The 15,432-nt window shown below is 40.8% G+C and overlaps 1 protein-coding gene across 6 annotated transcripts in view; it reads left to right on the forward strand.

The window, feature by feature from the left end:
• IQSEC1 (IQ motif and Sec7 domain ArfGEF 1) overlaps positions 1-15,432 on the forward strand; it is a 785,306-nt gene that overhangs the window by 748,775 nt on the left and 21,099 nt on the right. For all 6 annotated transcript variants that reach the window (XM_069083774.1, XM_069083777.1, XM_069083778.1 and 3 more), the window contains 2 exons: positions 5,626-5,765; positions 8,389-8,418. In XM_069083774.1, coding sequence (XP_068939875.1) covers positions 5,626-5,765; positions 8,389-8,418 — 170 coding nt within the window. The remainder of the gene's footprint in view (positions 1-5,625; positions 5,766-8,388; positions 8,419-15,432) is intronic.

The raw sequence follows: 15,432 nt of genomic DNA on the forward strand, positions 1-15,432 counted from the left end.
CGCCACCTAGCTGACCGATACATAGGTTTGTTACTTTCAGGAACCTTTAATAACTAGAACTATCCTAACAACTGTTACAAGAAATCATCACTGCAGCCCATCGTTTAATTAGTAAAAAATGGTAAACAAAATACAATTTAAATTAGCCTGTAGACTGTATAAAGACTCAATTCTAAAGCCCTTGCAGAGACTTTGTCCTCTAGTAGGGTAAACCTCCCACAATCCTGCTTATAGGTCATTCTTGCTCAGCATATGTAATCATTAGCGATAGCATTCCTATAGTGCGTTAAGGTTTGCAAAACACTTTACACATATTAACTTACTTGGTAGATAGATATATACATAGTACTTTCATACAAAGAAAGGTAAACTTCAAGTCTGTGCCCAAAGCATCAAAATTTTTGAAATTTGTAAAATCAAAATTAATGAGATTAGTTAGCATTAGTCTTGTATTGTCCTCTTAAAATTTTAATTAAATTAAAAATCTTTTTATCTAGTTACACCTGGGAGTATTGAAAGTGCTTTCATAAAAAGTGCTTTCTTTTCAATAAGAAAGTTAGAAATGTTGGTGTATCTTTCAGTCTATTCTAGCTCTTTCCCTTGTGGAGGGTATACCTATAACAGGACAGATTCTTGGAGCAAAGGTAAGTCCAGGGGAAGGCATGACAGCCTTTTTATTGACCAAGAACTACATTCATGAGGCACACCCATCATTTTTCACAACTGAAAATTGAACTGAAATTGAGTTTCCTTATGGATTGGATCTAAATAGAAGCAGACAAGTAGCCACTTGGGGAAGGATGGGATGATTCCAAACCAACAGGAAGGGTTGGGGTAAGGGGCCTGATTGCTGCCCACAACATCAAGGGTTGTTTTTCTTCCCTAACAGGGTAGCCATAAATTAGTGCTTTAAGAAAGAGCCCCAGACTGGGAGATGGGAGACCTGTGCTGCCAGTGACTCATCATGTGTTCTTTAAACAAGAGAACTGACCTCTCCAGACCTCTGGCCTTTATTTGCAAAAGAAAGGAATTAGTCTAAATTATATGACTGAGCCTTTAGAGAGGAAGTTTCCAGTGCCCTTGGGGTCCAGCAAAGAAAAATGCAGTGTCTGATTCTTGAAGTCTGGGGCCAGAACTTCTAGAGGGAAATGAATCTTTGCCCAGACAAGCCAGTGGGAAGAGAGCTTCTCTAGAGTTGGGAATGTCCTTATCTTGTAAAACTAGACTATCTTATCAACAGCAGTGACCACCACAACATCCATTATTCCATTTTCCTATCACTTATTGGCTGAGGAATATACCCCCCATGCAACCCTAAAGAATCAGGGGATAATGAGTGATATTTGCACTTTTAACTCAGACTGTTGTAAGAATCAAAGGAGTAACCAATCAGTTAATCAACAAATATTTATCAAATGCCTAATGTGTGGTAGGCACTGGGAATGTACAGACAATGTGAAACAGTCTGTCCTTAGAGAACTTGCATTCTGTTGGGAGAGAAATTTATGTAAATACACATATACAAAATAAGTACCAGGTAATTTTTGTTGTTGGGTAGGAGAAGGCACCAGTGGACTTTAAAGTACATCATAAGATTTAGAGATAGAAGATACTAACCTTCCAACCCCTCTCCTGTTTTACAGATGAGGAAACTGAGGCCCAGGGGGGAGGGAGTGGTATATGACTTGTCCAAAGTCACATCATACTTTCACAGCATCCCTTGCATAAGCCCCTCATCTCCTCTGATACCACTGCCACTCTGGTGCAGGCCCTCATCACCTGGACCAATGCAGTAGCTTTATGATTGGTTTCCCTGCCCCAGTCCATCCTCCATTCTTTTATCAAAGTGATTTTCTTAAAGTGCAAGTCTGACCACATCACCCCCTATTTTGAAAATAGTGGCTCCTGATTACCCCCAAGATAAAAATTTAAATCCTCTATTTGGCCATGAATATATATTTTTTATGTCACAACCTTCCCTTCAAAATGTACCTCAAAGCTTTCCCTCTCATTACCCTATTTCTTTCCCCAATTAAAAAAAATATGTTCCCAATTAATCGTAACCTTTTTTCTATTAGAGAGTTTGATGCTTTAGACTTCTAGTAGCTATTCCAAAGTAATGGTTGGAAAAGAGCTTCATGTGGTCTGGGGTCCTGACTTAGGTACCTTTTTCTTCCATATGTCTTCTTCTTTTGCTTTTTGGAGGGCAATTGGGGTTAAGTGACTTGCCCAAGGTCACATGGCTCATTTTTGTCATATGTCTTCTTCTAAGGACATTACTAAGGTTGTTGCCCAGTACCTTAATTCTAGTGATATAAACACTGGGTTTGGGGCCAGAGGACCAGGGTTTGATCTCCAGTTCTTCTGCTTACTAACTATGTGACTTGAGCACTTCAGTTCCATGGGTCACAATTTCTTCATCTGCAAAATGGGAGTGAAGGTTGGACTAGATGACCTTCATGCTGCCTTCTAGTGCTTAATCCTCTTTTGTGTGCCCTTCTGCTATGATATTTGACATAAGAAAAGCATAAATTGTAAAGAAATTCCCTTTAGATGGATCTAGAAACTAAAAACACAAAGAGATAGCTGGATAAATGGATGGAAAAGACATTTTCTGGACATTTGCCATGTTCCAGGTACTCTTGGGGATATGAGTATAAGGAAGTTAAACAATTTTTTCCTTCAAAGATTTTACATAATGGAGGAAGACAATATATAAAGGGGAGGGGGAAACCTGAGGGGAAAACAAGAAGGGGTATGGCATAGAGGCCCGTTTCTAGGCACGATGAGGCAGAAGCCCACTCTGTTATCATGGGCACCTTTCCAAGTGCCACCATGAGTCTCGTCACTGGTGGAGCCAGGACTTTCCTAGTTGCCTGAACAATTCTGCCCTTACCACACAAAGTGAAGTTGTGTGTGAAATGAGAAGAGATTGATCTAGTAGCCTGAAATTTGGAGATGATGAGAGATTTTTACTTTCTCCAGTAGCTTTCTCCAAAGTTTGTGTCATGGGGAAGGCTGCTGTTTGAAACTCATTACACTAGGCTAGAGTATTTTACACTTGCTACTTGGTAATCACTTAAATGTTCTATCAGTGATGTATCTAGTCATTCCAAGAGCAAAAATACTATAAAGGAGCCTGAAAGTAAGGAAATACCCATACAAATGCTTGTACTTCTCTTATCTTGTATTTATAGTGACAAAAAAGATCACCTAGTGCCAAGTCAAGAGACCCCAGATAGGGCTGTTTCTTGTGCCCACAGATAAAATCTTTGGGGCTTTACATTTTTACAACTTAATCTCCAGAGAGCAAGCCCAGAGCTGTTTTAGGTGATAAAACAACTCAGGCAGGAGGCAGGAGGCTAAACTTGATGATTTCTCAAGGCCTCATTAAACAATTTTTAAAAACCTGAATCTTAGGAAACTATTTCTGGAAAGAGCCCAAATACTCCTCTGTTTCCCCAGAAGTGTTTATTAGCTGGGTAAATGCTACATATTTGCTGAAATTTCATGGTGCCAACCCAGGAGGGTGGGAGAGTGATTTGGAGTGAGAGAGATGTGAGAGCACCAAGTACAGAGTGTCTGTTGGCTAAGTCTAAACCAGGAAGGACTCGGCGGAATCACTGAAGGAAGGAGGATTCTGGTGGGAGGAGGGCCAGTCTTCTGGTATGGTTCTGAACCTCTGGCCTCCACTATTTCACTCCTACCCACCTGAGCAGGTGACCCCTTGCTGTGCATCTGTGTAGCTAGCCCATGCTTGCTGTCAGTTAGGCTGCCATTGAAAATGAGGGAGCTTTAGAATCAGCTTTTATTGAGTGCTTGCTGTGTGCCCATGCACTGTGACAGGTGCTGAGAATAGAAAGAGAAGAGTAAAGCAGTCCCTGCCCTAAAGAAGGTTCCCCTTTGCTGTTCTAGATGAGGGAGAAAACATGTATGTATCTAGACTTGTATGTTCACAAATATCTACATAGCTGTACAAAATAGTATACATATAGGCATACATATATGCACACAAATACGTATCTTGTACAGGATAATTTGGAGGGAAGGTGATTGCAGGTGGGTTCCTCGTGTAGAAAGTGAGACTTGAGATAAGCCTAGGATTCTAAAACCAAAGGTGAGGAGGGGGTGCGTGCCAGGCATGGGAGCCAGCCCGTGCCAAATCAGAGCAATGGGAACTGAGATGCCATTTGTGAGGAACAGAAGGCCACTTTGACTATACTGTAGTATTCATGGACAAGAGTGAAGTATAATAAGACTAGAATGTAAGTTAGGACCAGGTTATGGAAAACTTTAAATGCCAAATGAGGATCAACTAACCAACAAGTTTTCATTAAGTACATGTCATGTACTGGGGATACAAGCACAAAACAACCCCTCCTTGCCAGAAATTGGTATTTGATCATTGGGGTAATAGGGAACCACCAGAATCGGAGTAGGAGGTGACATGGAAGGTCTACTCTTTAGGAAAATCCCTTTGGCAACTGTGTGGTGGATGGATTCAAGTGGGAGAGCCTTAATACAGGGAGGTCAACTAGGAAGCTATTGTAATAGTCTAGGTGAGTGGAAACAAGGACCTGAGCTAGGGTGTTGGCTGGTGTGAGTGGAGAGAAAGGAATAGGGACAAGAGATATTTGTGGCTACAAAACGGCAAAGCTGGAAAGCATCTAAGTTAAGATTCAACTCATTTAACAGTGCCCCTATTCTACAGAGGAGAAGACTGAAGAAAAGTCAAGTGACTTGCTCAAGGTCACGTGGATAATAAGTGGGAGGGCCAGAATTATAACCCAGATCTAGAACTATAACTCCCAGCTCTGTGTTCTTTCCTTCTGATGCCACCCTTCCTAAGATTTCATCACTTTTAAATCCTTTAAGCCTTTTTAAATTTATTTTTTCAATCAGCAAAAAAGTACTTTCCTCCCTCTTGTCTTCCCCCTAATGATTGAGAAATTAAATGAAACAAAACTCAAGTAAAACAAATTTCTTGATGACCATGTCTAAAAAACCAAGCTCCATCTGCAGTCTGAATCCATCTCCTCTCTGTCAAAAAGTCAGCAGCATGTTTCATTGTGAGTTCTCTGAAATTGTAGCTACCATTTTTACTTTTAATTAAAACGCCACATCCCCTCCATTTGGTATGATTCATGCTACTGAGTGGTCCTAAAGTGGTTATTAACTAGCCCTATCTCCCAACACAAGTCGAGCAAAGGTCATGGTTCCCTCTTAGAGATGGGGCTTCCTCATGATAGGGACCTGGGACTTATGGGAGAAAGAAAAATCTTTTAGAAAGAAGATGAAGCAGGACAGATATAACTATAGTCTACTTTGACCACAGATGCAGATGAAGTGATTCTGTTTAGGTGAATAGATGACTGTCCTGATCTTATTCTGGTTCAGTAGTTGTAGAAAACATACAGATTAGTTCTTATTTAAAATGCTTCACTGCGTGTTTCTCTGACCGAACTCAGGCTCCAGTAAAACTGTGTTTGGAATTGGTGTAGGTTTGAGTGAGGTGACGGGGTCTGCTTGCCTCTAGAGGTGAGCAGTGATGCAGCCATATGGGAGGGTCTCAGTCAGACTCAGCTTGTGCCTGCTGTACAAAGCCCTTTCTGTCTGTCCTTGCAGGTGTAGATGATGGAGAGGACATCCCGAGAGAGATGCTGATTGGCATTTATGAACGGATCCGCAAACGGGAATTGAAGACCAACGAGGACCATGTCTCCCAGGTCCAAAAGGTTGAGAAGCTCATTGTGGGAAAGAAGCCAGTAAGTGGAACATGGGTTGCTCCCTGCCCAGGTACCAGTCAGGCTAGAGGATAAGGGTAGGAGAGTTGATTTGGGAAAACTTGCTGGACCCAAACATGCATTGCAAGGGATGTCATCCACTTTTCAGGAGTGCTCTCATTTTCCAAGAGTGATTCCATCTCCAAGAACAAATTGGTCCCCGACCCAGGCAATCCTAATATAGCACAGCCTCAAGAGAGGCAAGGTTATGAATATTAAATGTTGTAATGTGAGGTGTTGGGACTTTTTTTTCAATTTTTCCTCCTCATTTTCAAATAAGTATTTATAAGATTCCATTCATCATGCATGCAAATGCAGCCTGTGTCTGTTTCCGTGCTAAGTTTAGGGTGAAATGTCTGCATTTTAAGTAGCTTTGATGACCAGCTCCCCTAAGGGCAGAAGCATGCATTGGTAAAGTATCAACTGAATGTGGGAGGACAGGGGTACCTCCTGACAAGCACTGGGCACTCGGGGTGGGTTCTCTTGAGGCCTTGAGGACAGTAAATGCCAACTTCATGACCATTTGCATTGACTCTTGAAGTATCTTCTAAGGAAGGGAGACTTCTGAGGGAGAAAGACAGCTTTGGAAAATTATGCAATTTCTATGACCCTCCTCTCCCCTAAACTGATCCTTCTTGTGGTCTAGTAGTCTCACTTTTCCAGCAGAGCCCAGTCCATGTAAAATTCTACCTTCACCAAGGAATTGTGTTTTGATTTGGGGCTTTTTTTTCCTCCCCTTCCTAGGCATGATGCCCCATTCTGAGTCCCTCCTATTGTGATCTGTCTATCTTGACTGTGACTCAAAGCTGAGTAGGAAGTGTATAGGTTTGCTCTGGGAAGGAGGAAGCCAATAACACATCATTTCAATTTCCTGGGCTAACAAATCGTTTCACTTTGGCTATTATTGAAGCCAGAGAAGCACCACCATGGGGGTAATACAGAAGAAAGCACTAAACTGGAGATGGGAATTCTAGTCTCTGCTGGAATTATGTGTCTGGCCACTAACTCTAACAAATTATTTTGCCTAGGATCCTTAGCCTCTTCATATGTAAAATGAGGGGGTTTGATGGAATGATCTTCTCATGATGGAATGATTTTTGTGATTGTTTGACCACCAGGCATGTTCTTATGGTGAGGCCCAGAGAAACTTAACAGAAAATACCTTCTGGGTGGGGAAAAAACCCCAGCAGCACAAATTCTTCCATTCCCCCAAACTCACAGCAGAACTTGGACAAGATCCATTTTCCTTCCAAATGTAATTCAAGGACTTAGTCAGTGGTTCAGCAACCATTCACAAGTCTCCTGGACCAGTGGTGTCAAATTCAAATGGAAAAGGATCCCTGCTTCTTCTTATTAACTTTAAAAAACATAAATGTTATCTGTGATATATTGAATTTTTATATATTTTTGTTAAACATTTCTGGTTTGGAGCAGCATTCTGGAGTTTCATGGGAGAGTTTGATACTTTTGCCCTCAACCCATTATCCACTAGGGACATCTGACAATATATATGGAGTACTTCATGATGTTCTAAGTTGCTCATTACAGGTTTATTAAAAAGGTCCCCTAACATTCTGATAGGATTTCAAGCATTTAAAAAACAACCCATGCCTGTGGTTTGAGAACCTAGAAAACTTTATGCACTGAAAGGGCTGATGGGGCAGCACAGTCTCCATCTGAAATAATTTCTCTGCCCTCACCTTGACTTTGCTTTCAATTAGAAGTGTGGCTAAGAGTACTCCTAGCCCTTTCTGAGAATCACAAGGATGTTGAATGATAAAATCAAGGGTTATTAGAGCTGGAAGGGGCCTTAGAGGTCATCAGATTTAAACCCCTCATTTTACAGATGAGAAGACTGAGGCCGAGAAATATTAAGGGGTTTGCCCAAGGTCACACCAGCGGCAGGTCTGAAATTCAAAGTCTGACTCCAGATTCACCATTATTCCCCTTAGTGCTTCTGCTTCACACCTAACACCCTTCATTTATTTCAAATACTTCAGAGAAATTAAGGGATTTGCCCGATAAATTACAATAGTAGGACTTACCCAAGATCCTAAGCAATAGGGCTTGGGGCCATATGGTTTTATCTCAGAGCCCATCTAGTCCAGCTCTTCCATTTTACAGATGATGAAACTGAAGCCAAAGGAGGCTAAGTGGCTTGTCCAAAGTCACACAGGTATTAAGCAGGATTTGAACACAGTGTCCTTTGACTTTAGAGTCAGTCCTCTTTCCTGCTTTTGTTAATAAAGTAGCACATGAACATACGGCATTTAGGGCCTATAGTTACATTGTGACTGATATAAAAGTATGATAAGAACTCATTTATGCATTGAATTAGATTTGTAAGGCACATTCCTTATGCTATTCCAGGAAAATATAACATGATATTTTCAAGTTGGAAGGAAGTTTAGCTCTCATCAAAAGAAACCCCATCATTTTTATAAGTGGGGAAACAGATTCAGAAAGGTGAACTGACTTTTCCAGGGTCACTCATTCAATCAAATAGGATCCTTAATTATTTTAACAAGACCAGATTGAAATAGAACTAAGTAGTTGCTTTGATATGTCTTTCAGGAGTTTAACGCATCTGTATTTTCTCCTATAGATTGGATCTCTGCATCATGGACTTGGCTGTGTAGGTATCTCTCTTCTTATTGATTCATGACTTATACCCCACATGAGATACAACAATCGTGTCATTTGCCCATTTGCTTATTTACTCTAGCACTTTCTTCCAGAATACAGGAGATATTATCCCATCAACTCATCACAAGAGTTGACAACTTCAGTTAATTTTCTTATAAGAAATGAATTTTCTTAATTTTCCTATCCTAAGACTTCTGTGGACTCTTTACAAAATCACATGGTCCATGTTGCCCAACAAAGATTTCTTGAGAATTGAGAAGCCCCCTTTTATACAATTTCAGTACACAGTCCAGTGGCTAAGAAAAACCCACGCCAGTCATCTGAGACTACTGCCCAGATAGGCATCCCTTCATATGATGCTTAATTTTGGCTGTCCAGGCTGAAGACTGGGGGCTGGGAAATAAAGATCCCTGCAAGCAATGTATAGGAATTGGTTTGCTTCAGAGGCTATAGTTAATCTAGTCTTTTTTTCTCGTAAAAATTCTCCTACTTTTCTCCTTGACTGTTTTGCTGTGCCTTACTCTCTGGTGAAGAGAGTAGGCTTATCATTACTAAGAATTTCATACCTACTTGTTCTTATTCTTAAGCTTTCTCTGGTTTGGGAATGAGGGGTTGGCAAGACTGTCCTCTTTATACAACGAAAGATAGATCATATGACATATAGTATTTTCTCAACCAAAAAGCTCCATATCAATATGAGCTATTATTATTTCCCACCCTAACCTAAACACCTAATAACACTCAAAGGGTGTTTTTATTTGCTAGCCTGTGGTTGGTTAGACCAGAACTTAGCATATAGTGCATGCAGGTATTTAGGGGCCCTTCACTCACTGGTTTGTCACCCATTGCAGACCCCCCCATCCTGCCATCTTGGCCCTGCATATGTGCCCTTGGTCAAATGAGTGATCACACAGTCCCACATGGGGTGACTCCCTGTACCTTTTCCCCACTACTAGAGGTAGAAAGTGGAAAAGGACATTTGATTAGGAGTCAGGAGACCTCGGTGCTAGTTTTATTTTTCTAATATTCTAACTTTTTCATCATATAACCTTGGGCAAGTTGCCAGACCTTGAAGAATCTTAGATTCCTCACTTGACAAGTGTAGACATTAATCACAGAATCACTCCAGCTCCTAAATGCAGCATGAAACCCATCTGCAGAGTACCTGACCAGTAGTTATCCAACCCTCCTTCAACACTTTAGTGATAGGAAAGTCTCTCTCTTTCAAAGTACTCCATTCTATTTCTGAATCACCTTAATTCTTAGAAAGTTTTGCTTAACTTTAGTGAGTCAATATGAATCAAAACCTGCCTCCCTGTCCCTTTTGACTCTTGGTACTAGTTCTGTCTTCTGGCACTGAGCAGAATAACACAAACTACTCTTGTACATAGCAGCCCTTTGAATATTCCAAGACAGCTGTCACCTCATGCCTCCCATAAGCCTTCTTTCCTCTATGACAAATATCTCTGGGTCTTCCTACCCACAATATATGATTTTGAGTCTCCTCACCATCCTCAGCACCCTTCTCTGAACACACTCCAGTTTGTCAGTGATTAGAAAGCGGAGGGACCCAGAACTGAACACAGTACTCTGGATACTAGGGCATCCAGATGTTCAACTATAGTAGAATACAATGGAACTTCCTTCATTTTAGACAATTCTGTTAAAGTAACCAAAGGTCACACTAATATTTTTTATTGCTGTACCTTCCTCAGGACTTAATAAAAATGAAATTGGAAAGATTTCAGAAAGATTTGCAAACTATAAAGTGCCATACAAAATCAGTCTGTCCTATGGGCTGTGGGTCACTGACATTAATATGACGTGCAAAAGATCAAACATCATACTAGCAACTTTTTAAGGAATGGAATTTGCAAGGATTGACCCTATAGATCCTTAAGGTCAAAGAATGTTAGGATCTGAAGGGACCAAGAGGTCATCTGCCCCAAGTCAGAAGCACCAGTGGGTGATGCAGCCCTCTGCAATGTCCCTGATGAGATAAGCATCCAACCTCTTCCTGAAACCCCAGCAGTATTCAAGTTATATGACAGGCTGCCCAGTTTGTTACTGGACAGTCCTCAGAGTCCAAAGATTCTTTCATATACTGAACTGAAGTCTGATTGATTGTAGCTTCCACACGTCAACCCTCGTTTCTCCCTCTCAGCCAGTACAAACTAAGTCTACTCTGTCTTCCACATTATATTCTTCTGGGTGTTGAAGAAGGCAGTCTTGATGTTTCTCTGGGCTAAACAGCTCTTCTTCATATGAAGTAATTTCCAAATCGATCATTGTTGTCCATTGCCATAACTCTTACAGCATGGCTGAGTAATGAAGGGATGTACTGGACCCAATGCAGGGTAACCATAGTAACATCACAGAACAGGGCAGGAGTGGAGAATGCAAGCCACTGCTGTAAAAAGATGGAAGCATGAGGGATGTGGGACAAGTCAACAGATACCAGCTCTTCCAGCAAAGTCTGTAAAAGGTAGCATGTAAAAGTAAAAAACATAGTCATGTAAAAAGTACATGGCAAGATGGGCTTGGAGTCTGGAAATGCTGGGTTCAAATCCAGCCTCAGACATATTACTAGTGTGTAACCTGGGGTAAGTCATTTAACTTCCCTTGGCCCCAGTTTCCTCATCTGTAAAACGGGAATAACAATAGCACTTAATACACAAGATTGTTCTGAATACTGGGGGGGAGGGGGAACAAGGGAATAAGCATTATCAAGTACCTGCTATGTGCCAGACACTGGGCTAAGCACTTTATTAATACCTCATTTGAGCTTCACAGCAACACCATGAAGAAAGTGCTGTTATTAACCCCATTTTACAGTTGGGGAAACTGAGGCAGGCAGCTGTGAAATGACTTGCTCAGGGTCGTGCAGCTAATAAGTGTCTATGGTCATGTTTGAACTCAGGTCTAGCACCACTGCACCATCTAGCTGCCTCAAATGAGATAACATGCAAAGCATTTTGCAACCCTTAACATACTGTAAATAATGTTTATATATGTATATATTGTATATCATATGTATATATTACATATCATGTATGTGTCATATATTAATATATGCATGTCATATTAATATATAAATGTTAGGCATTACTTTGTTTATATGGATATCTTCTGTTTTTACATCTCTTCCTTTCAGAATATAGCCTTAATAACTGCACTTTACAATCTTTAAGGTGCTTTAAATAATATTTTTATATATATTAACATGCAAATGTTCAATATGATTTTATTTTATTGATATCTTTTATTTTTACCTCTTTACATTTTAGTAAATATATCTTTACCCCAAATCCTTCCCAGCAAACTAATCTTAATAAGAAAGAATAAAAAAAAGGAGGGGAAAGGCAGGTCAGCAAAACTAATCAACACACCAGTCCAGTATGCTAGTGTAAGCCATGTTCCACACCTGTAGTCCTGTAGTCCCCCACCTCTGCAACGAAGGGAGGGAAGTACACTTTCTTGTCTCTTCTCTGGGTCTAAGCTTGATCATTATAATTACTTAGTCCTGAGTTTGGGGGTAGGTTGAGGATTCATTTGTTTTTTCTTATTTCCTTCACGTTATTTCAGCAATTATGTTTGCAATTTTCTTGGTTCTTCTTACTTTATTCTGCATAATTCCATAGAAATTGTTCTCTGGCTTCTTCCTTTTATTTCTTATGGCACAATAATATTCTGCTGTATTCATGTTCCATGATTTCTTTAGTCTTTCCCCAGTCAGTGGGCATCTTATTTTGTTTCCATTTCTTCATTTCCACAAAAAGTACTGCTATGAATTTTCTGGAAGAGATGGGGCCTTTCTTCCTATCTTTATTCTCCTTGAGGTATATGTTTCACATTTTAGTCACTTTTTTTTAGCGTAATTCTAAATGGCTTTCTAGACTATTTGGACCAATTCACAGTCTCACAACAGTGTAACTGTGTGCCTGTCTTTCCTTCCTTTCTTCTCCAATTTTGACTATCATTTTTGCCGATTTGTAATGTATGAAGTGAAACTGCAAACCAATGCTACTTATATCTTACTTCCTATTCCAGCACTGACCTCTTAGCCTGAAGCTCTGCTTCTCCAACTGGTTTTCCATTCATTTTAACCCTTTAGCACTCCAATGAAACCCTGGTACCATCCCCTTCCAGCATTTGCTAAACCATTGCATGTGTCAACCCTTCCCTGAGTAGGATCAACCAGCAAGTATTCATTATGCACTTACTATGTAACAGGAATTGTACTAGGTCTTTGCAATACAAAAACAAAAATGAGACAGTCCCTGCCCTAAAGAAGTTTGTGTTTTTTGTTTTTTTTTTTTTAAAGCAATTGGGGTTAAGTAATTTGCTCAAGGTTACTCACTGTGCTACCTGGCCACCCCAAGAAGTTTGTGTTTTATCAGAATGGCAACATATACAAAAGAAATCCATGCTAATGGAGGGTGGAGAGAAGTACTAGTATCTGTGAGTATCAGGAGTTACAGGGGTAACATGAAAACCCAGAGAAGAAAGTGTAATTCCCTATTTTTAAATGCTACAGAGAAATCAAGGATGAAGAAAAGAAAGGGCCATCAGATTTGGCCACACATAAGAGATCACTACTAACTTTGGAGAGAGTAGGAGTTGACCTTGGTGAGGAGGAGGGCCAGTACTTCATCAAATACTATTATAAAGGAAGAGAAAATAAGGGATAATGGCAAAGGGTTTTGAGGTATAGAAAAAGGGAGAAGATGGAGTTTATAGTGAACAGCCTTTATTTTCTCAGTTGAGTACAAGGTAAAACTCTCTGTTTGGTAGAGGGAAGAGAGGGGAGTGCTATGGAAGGTTTAAGAAGAAAGGAAAAAATTGGAACTGCTATGGGGAGTGTGGTTGAGAATCATTTAAGGAAGAGTTAAAGGATGGGGCAGCCAGGTAGCACAGCGAGTAAGAGCACCGGCCCCAGTGTCGGAATGACCTGGGGGATTGAATCCGGGCTCAGACACTTAACACCCACCCAGAAACACCTGGCAGTGTAACCTTGAGCAAGTTATTTAACCCTAATTGCTTAGGGGCAGCCAGGTGGCTCAGCAAGTAAGAGCACCGGCCCCAGTGTCAGGATGACCTGGGGATCAAATCCTGGGCATCGAATCCTGGGCTCAGATACTTAGCACCACACCCAGAAATAACTGGCCGTGTAACCTTGAGCAAGTTACTTAACCCCAATTGCTTTAAAAAAAAAAGTTAAAGGATTGCCTTATGGTGGTGAGGGCCTAGCTGAGATTAAATAAAATAATTCTGTAGTTGAACCAGTAAGCATAGTTTAACTGCATGTGAGTGGTGGACAAGGCATGAGTGTCAATAGGACAAGAGAATAAGAAAGCAGAGACTGTGTAATATTCAAATGGTCAACTATAAAGTTGAGATTGAGAAGGATTGAGGTCCTGGTGAGAATAAAGAATAAGTTCAGGGGCAGCCAGGTGGCGCAGTGAGTGACAGCACCGGCCCCGCCATCAGGAGACCTGGGATCGGTTCCGGCCTCAGAAACTTGGCACCCATACAAAAAAATAACTGCCATGTAACCTTGAGCAAGTTACTTAATCCCAATTGCTTTTATTAAAAAAAAATAAGTTCAGAAAAAGTGAGGCATAATAAGAAATGAAATGGTAGGAAGTTAGCATTGGATCATGGAATTTTGTAATTATTCATCACAGAAGTCAAATACGTGTGGGTGAGGACAAAATCAAGGTTGTGACCTGTGTGTGACTGTGGAGGAGTGAGAACAGGAGAGTGAGTTTGAGGAGAAGGAACTGGGGAGCTAGGTGTTGGAGAGAGCATCATCATGGTAAAAGAACTAAGTTTTGGGGTGGAGGGGATGATTGTGAGCCCAGGCACTGAACTGGAGAATAAAAAGAGAGTAAACTCAGGGTCCTATACATAATTGCCACCAGGATATGAATTGAGTTCTCGGCTCAGACGGTGGGAAGGATTGGATGATCTATTTGGTGACAGGGAACCTCAAAGGGGGGTAACTTATTTCATAATGGTGGCAGAGGGCAGGGTCTAGAAATGACAGTGGCGGCAAGGCATTTGTTAGGTTCCCGCTCCAAGACGTGTCGTCTTTTAGACAAACAAGATCAAGTCTGTCTCTACTTTTTTAAATGCAGTGCCCTGGAGTAGAGGTGGTCTGACGAGCACAGAATGACTATCAATGCAGCATAAAATTGATATTACCTTAGAAGATAGCAATATCATAATTTTTTTATCATCATCATTGCTAACACTTACATTATACCTACTGTGTGTCAGAGCCTGTACTAAGCACTTTTACAGTTATCTCATTTGATCCTCACACAACAGCCCTGGGAGGTAGATGCTATCATTATCCCCATTTTACAGATGAGGAAACTGAGGCAAACAGGTGAAATGACTTGCTAAGGGTCATGAAGCTAGTAAGCATCTGAGGTCAGATTTGAATTCAGGTCTTCCTGACTCCAGGAAGGAAATGCTTTTTACACTGAATCAACTTGCTGCCCCTAAAATAATAAGATCTAGACTTAGAGAAGCAACTGGTCTAGCCCTTCCCTTTTATAGATAAGCAGAGGCTATCAGAGAGGTACAAAAATTAAATGAGAATCAGACCTAAGTCATAAGACTGGAAATTCATTACTCTTTTCATTGTAACATGCTAAGGGGTAGCAGGTTAGAGGTGACTTGGCATTACCCAGAAGTTCACCAGTCTTCTCAAACATTGGCTTAGGAATGGGAGCAGGAGCCAGGCATAAGAAGAATCAAGCCACAATGGGACTATGGGTTTCATCCTCCAATTCCCCCCCACACACACACACACAAAATCCCCTCCATTCATGACCATAAAAATGAATTCTAGGAAGGGAAGAGGAATGCCCTTTTCCCCTTCTCTGTCGTATCCCAGGTCTAACTGGCAAATCCATTCTCCTTAATTTGCCCATTTCTTTAAGCCAGTCTTGAAGTAAAGCTTTTGAAGTAAGTTGAGTAAGGTGCCAGTGAG

The sequence above is a fragment of the Petaurus breviceps genome, unplaced genomic scaffold (genome assembly GCF_028583685.1).
Source record: "Petaurus breviceps papuanus isolate PSGF00001 unplaced genomic scaffold, PetGlider_PUasm1.0 174, whole genome shotgun sequence".
In the NCBI taxonomy this organism is placed as follows: domain Eukaryota; kingdom Metazoa; phylum Chordata; class Mammalia; order Diprotodontia; family Petauridae; genus Petaurus; species Petaurus breviceps.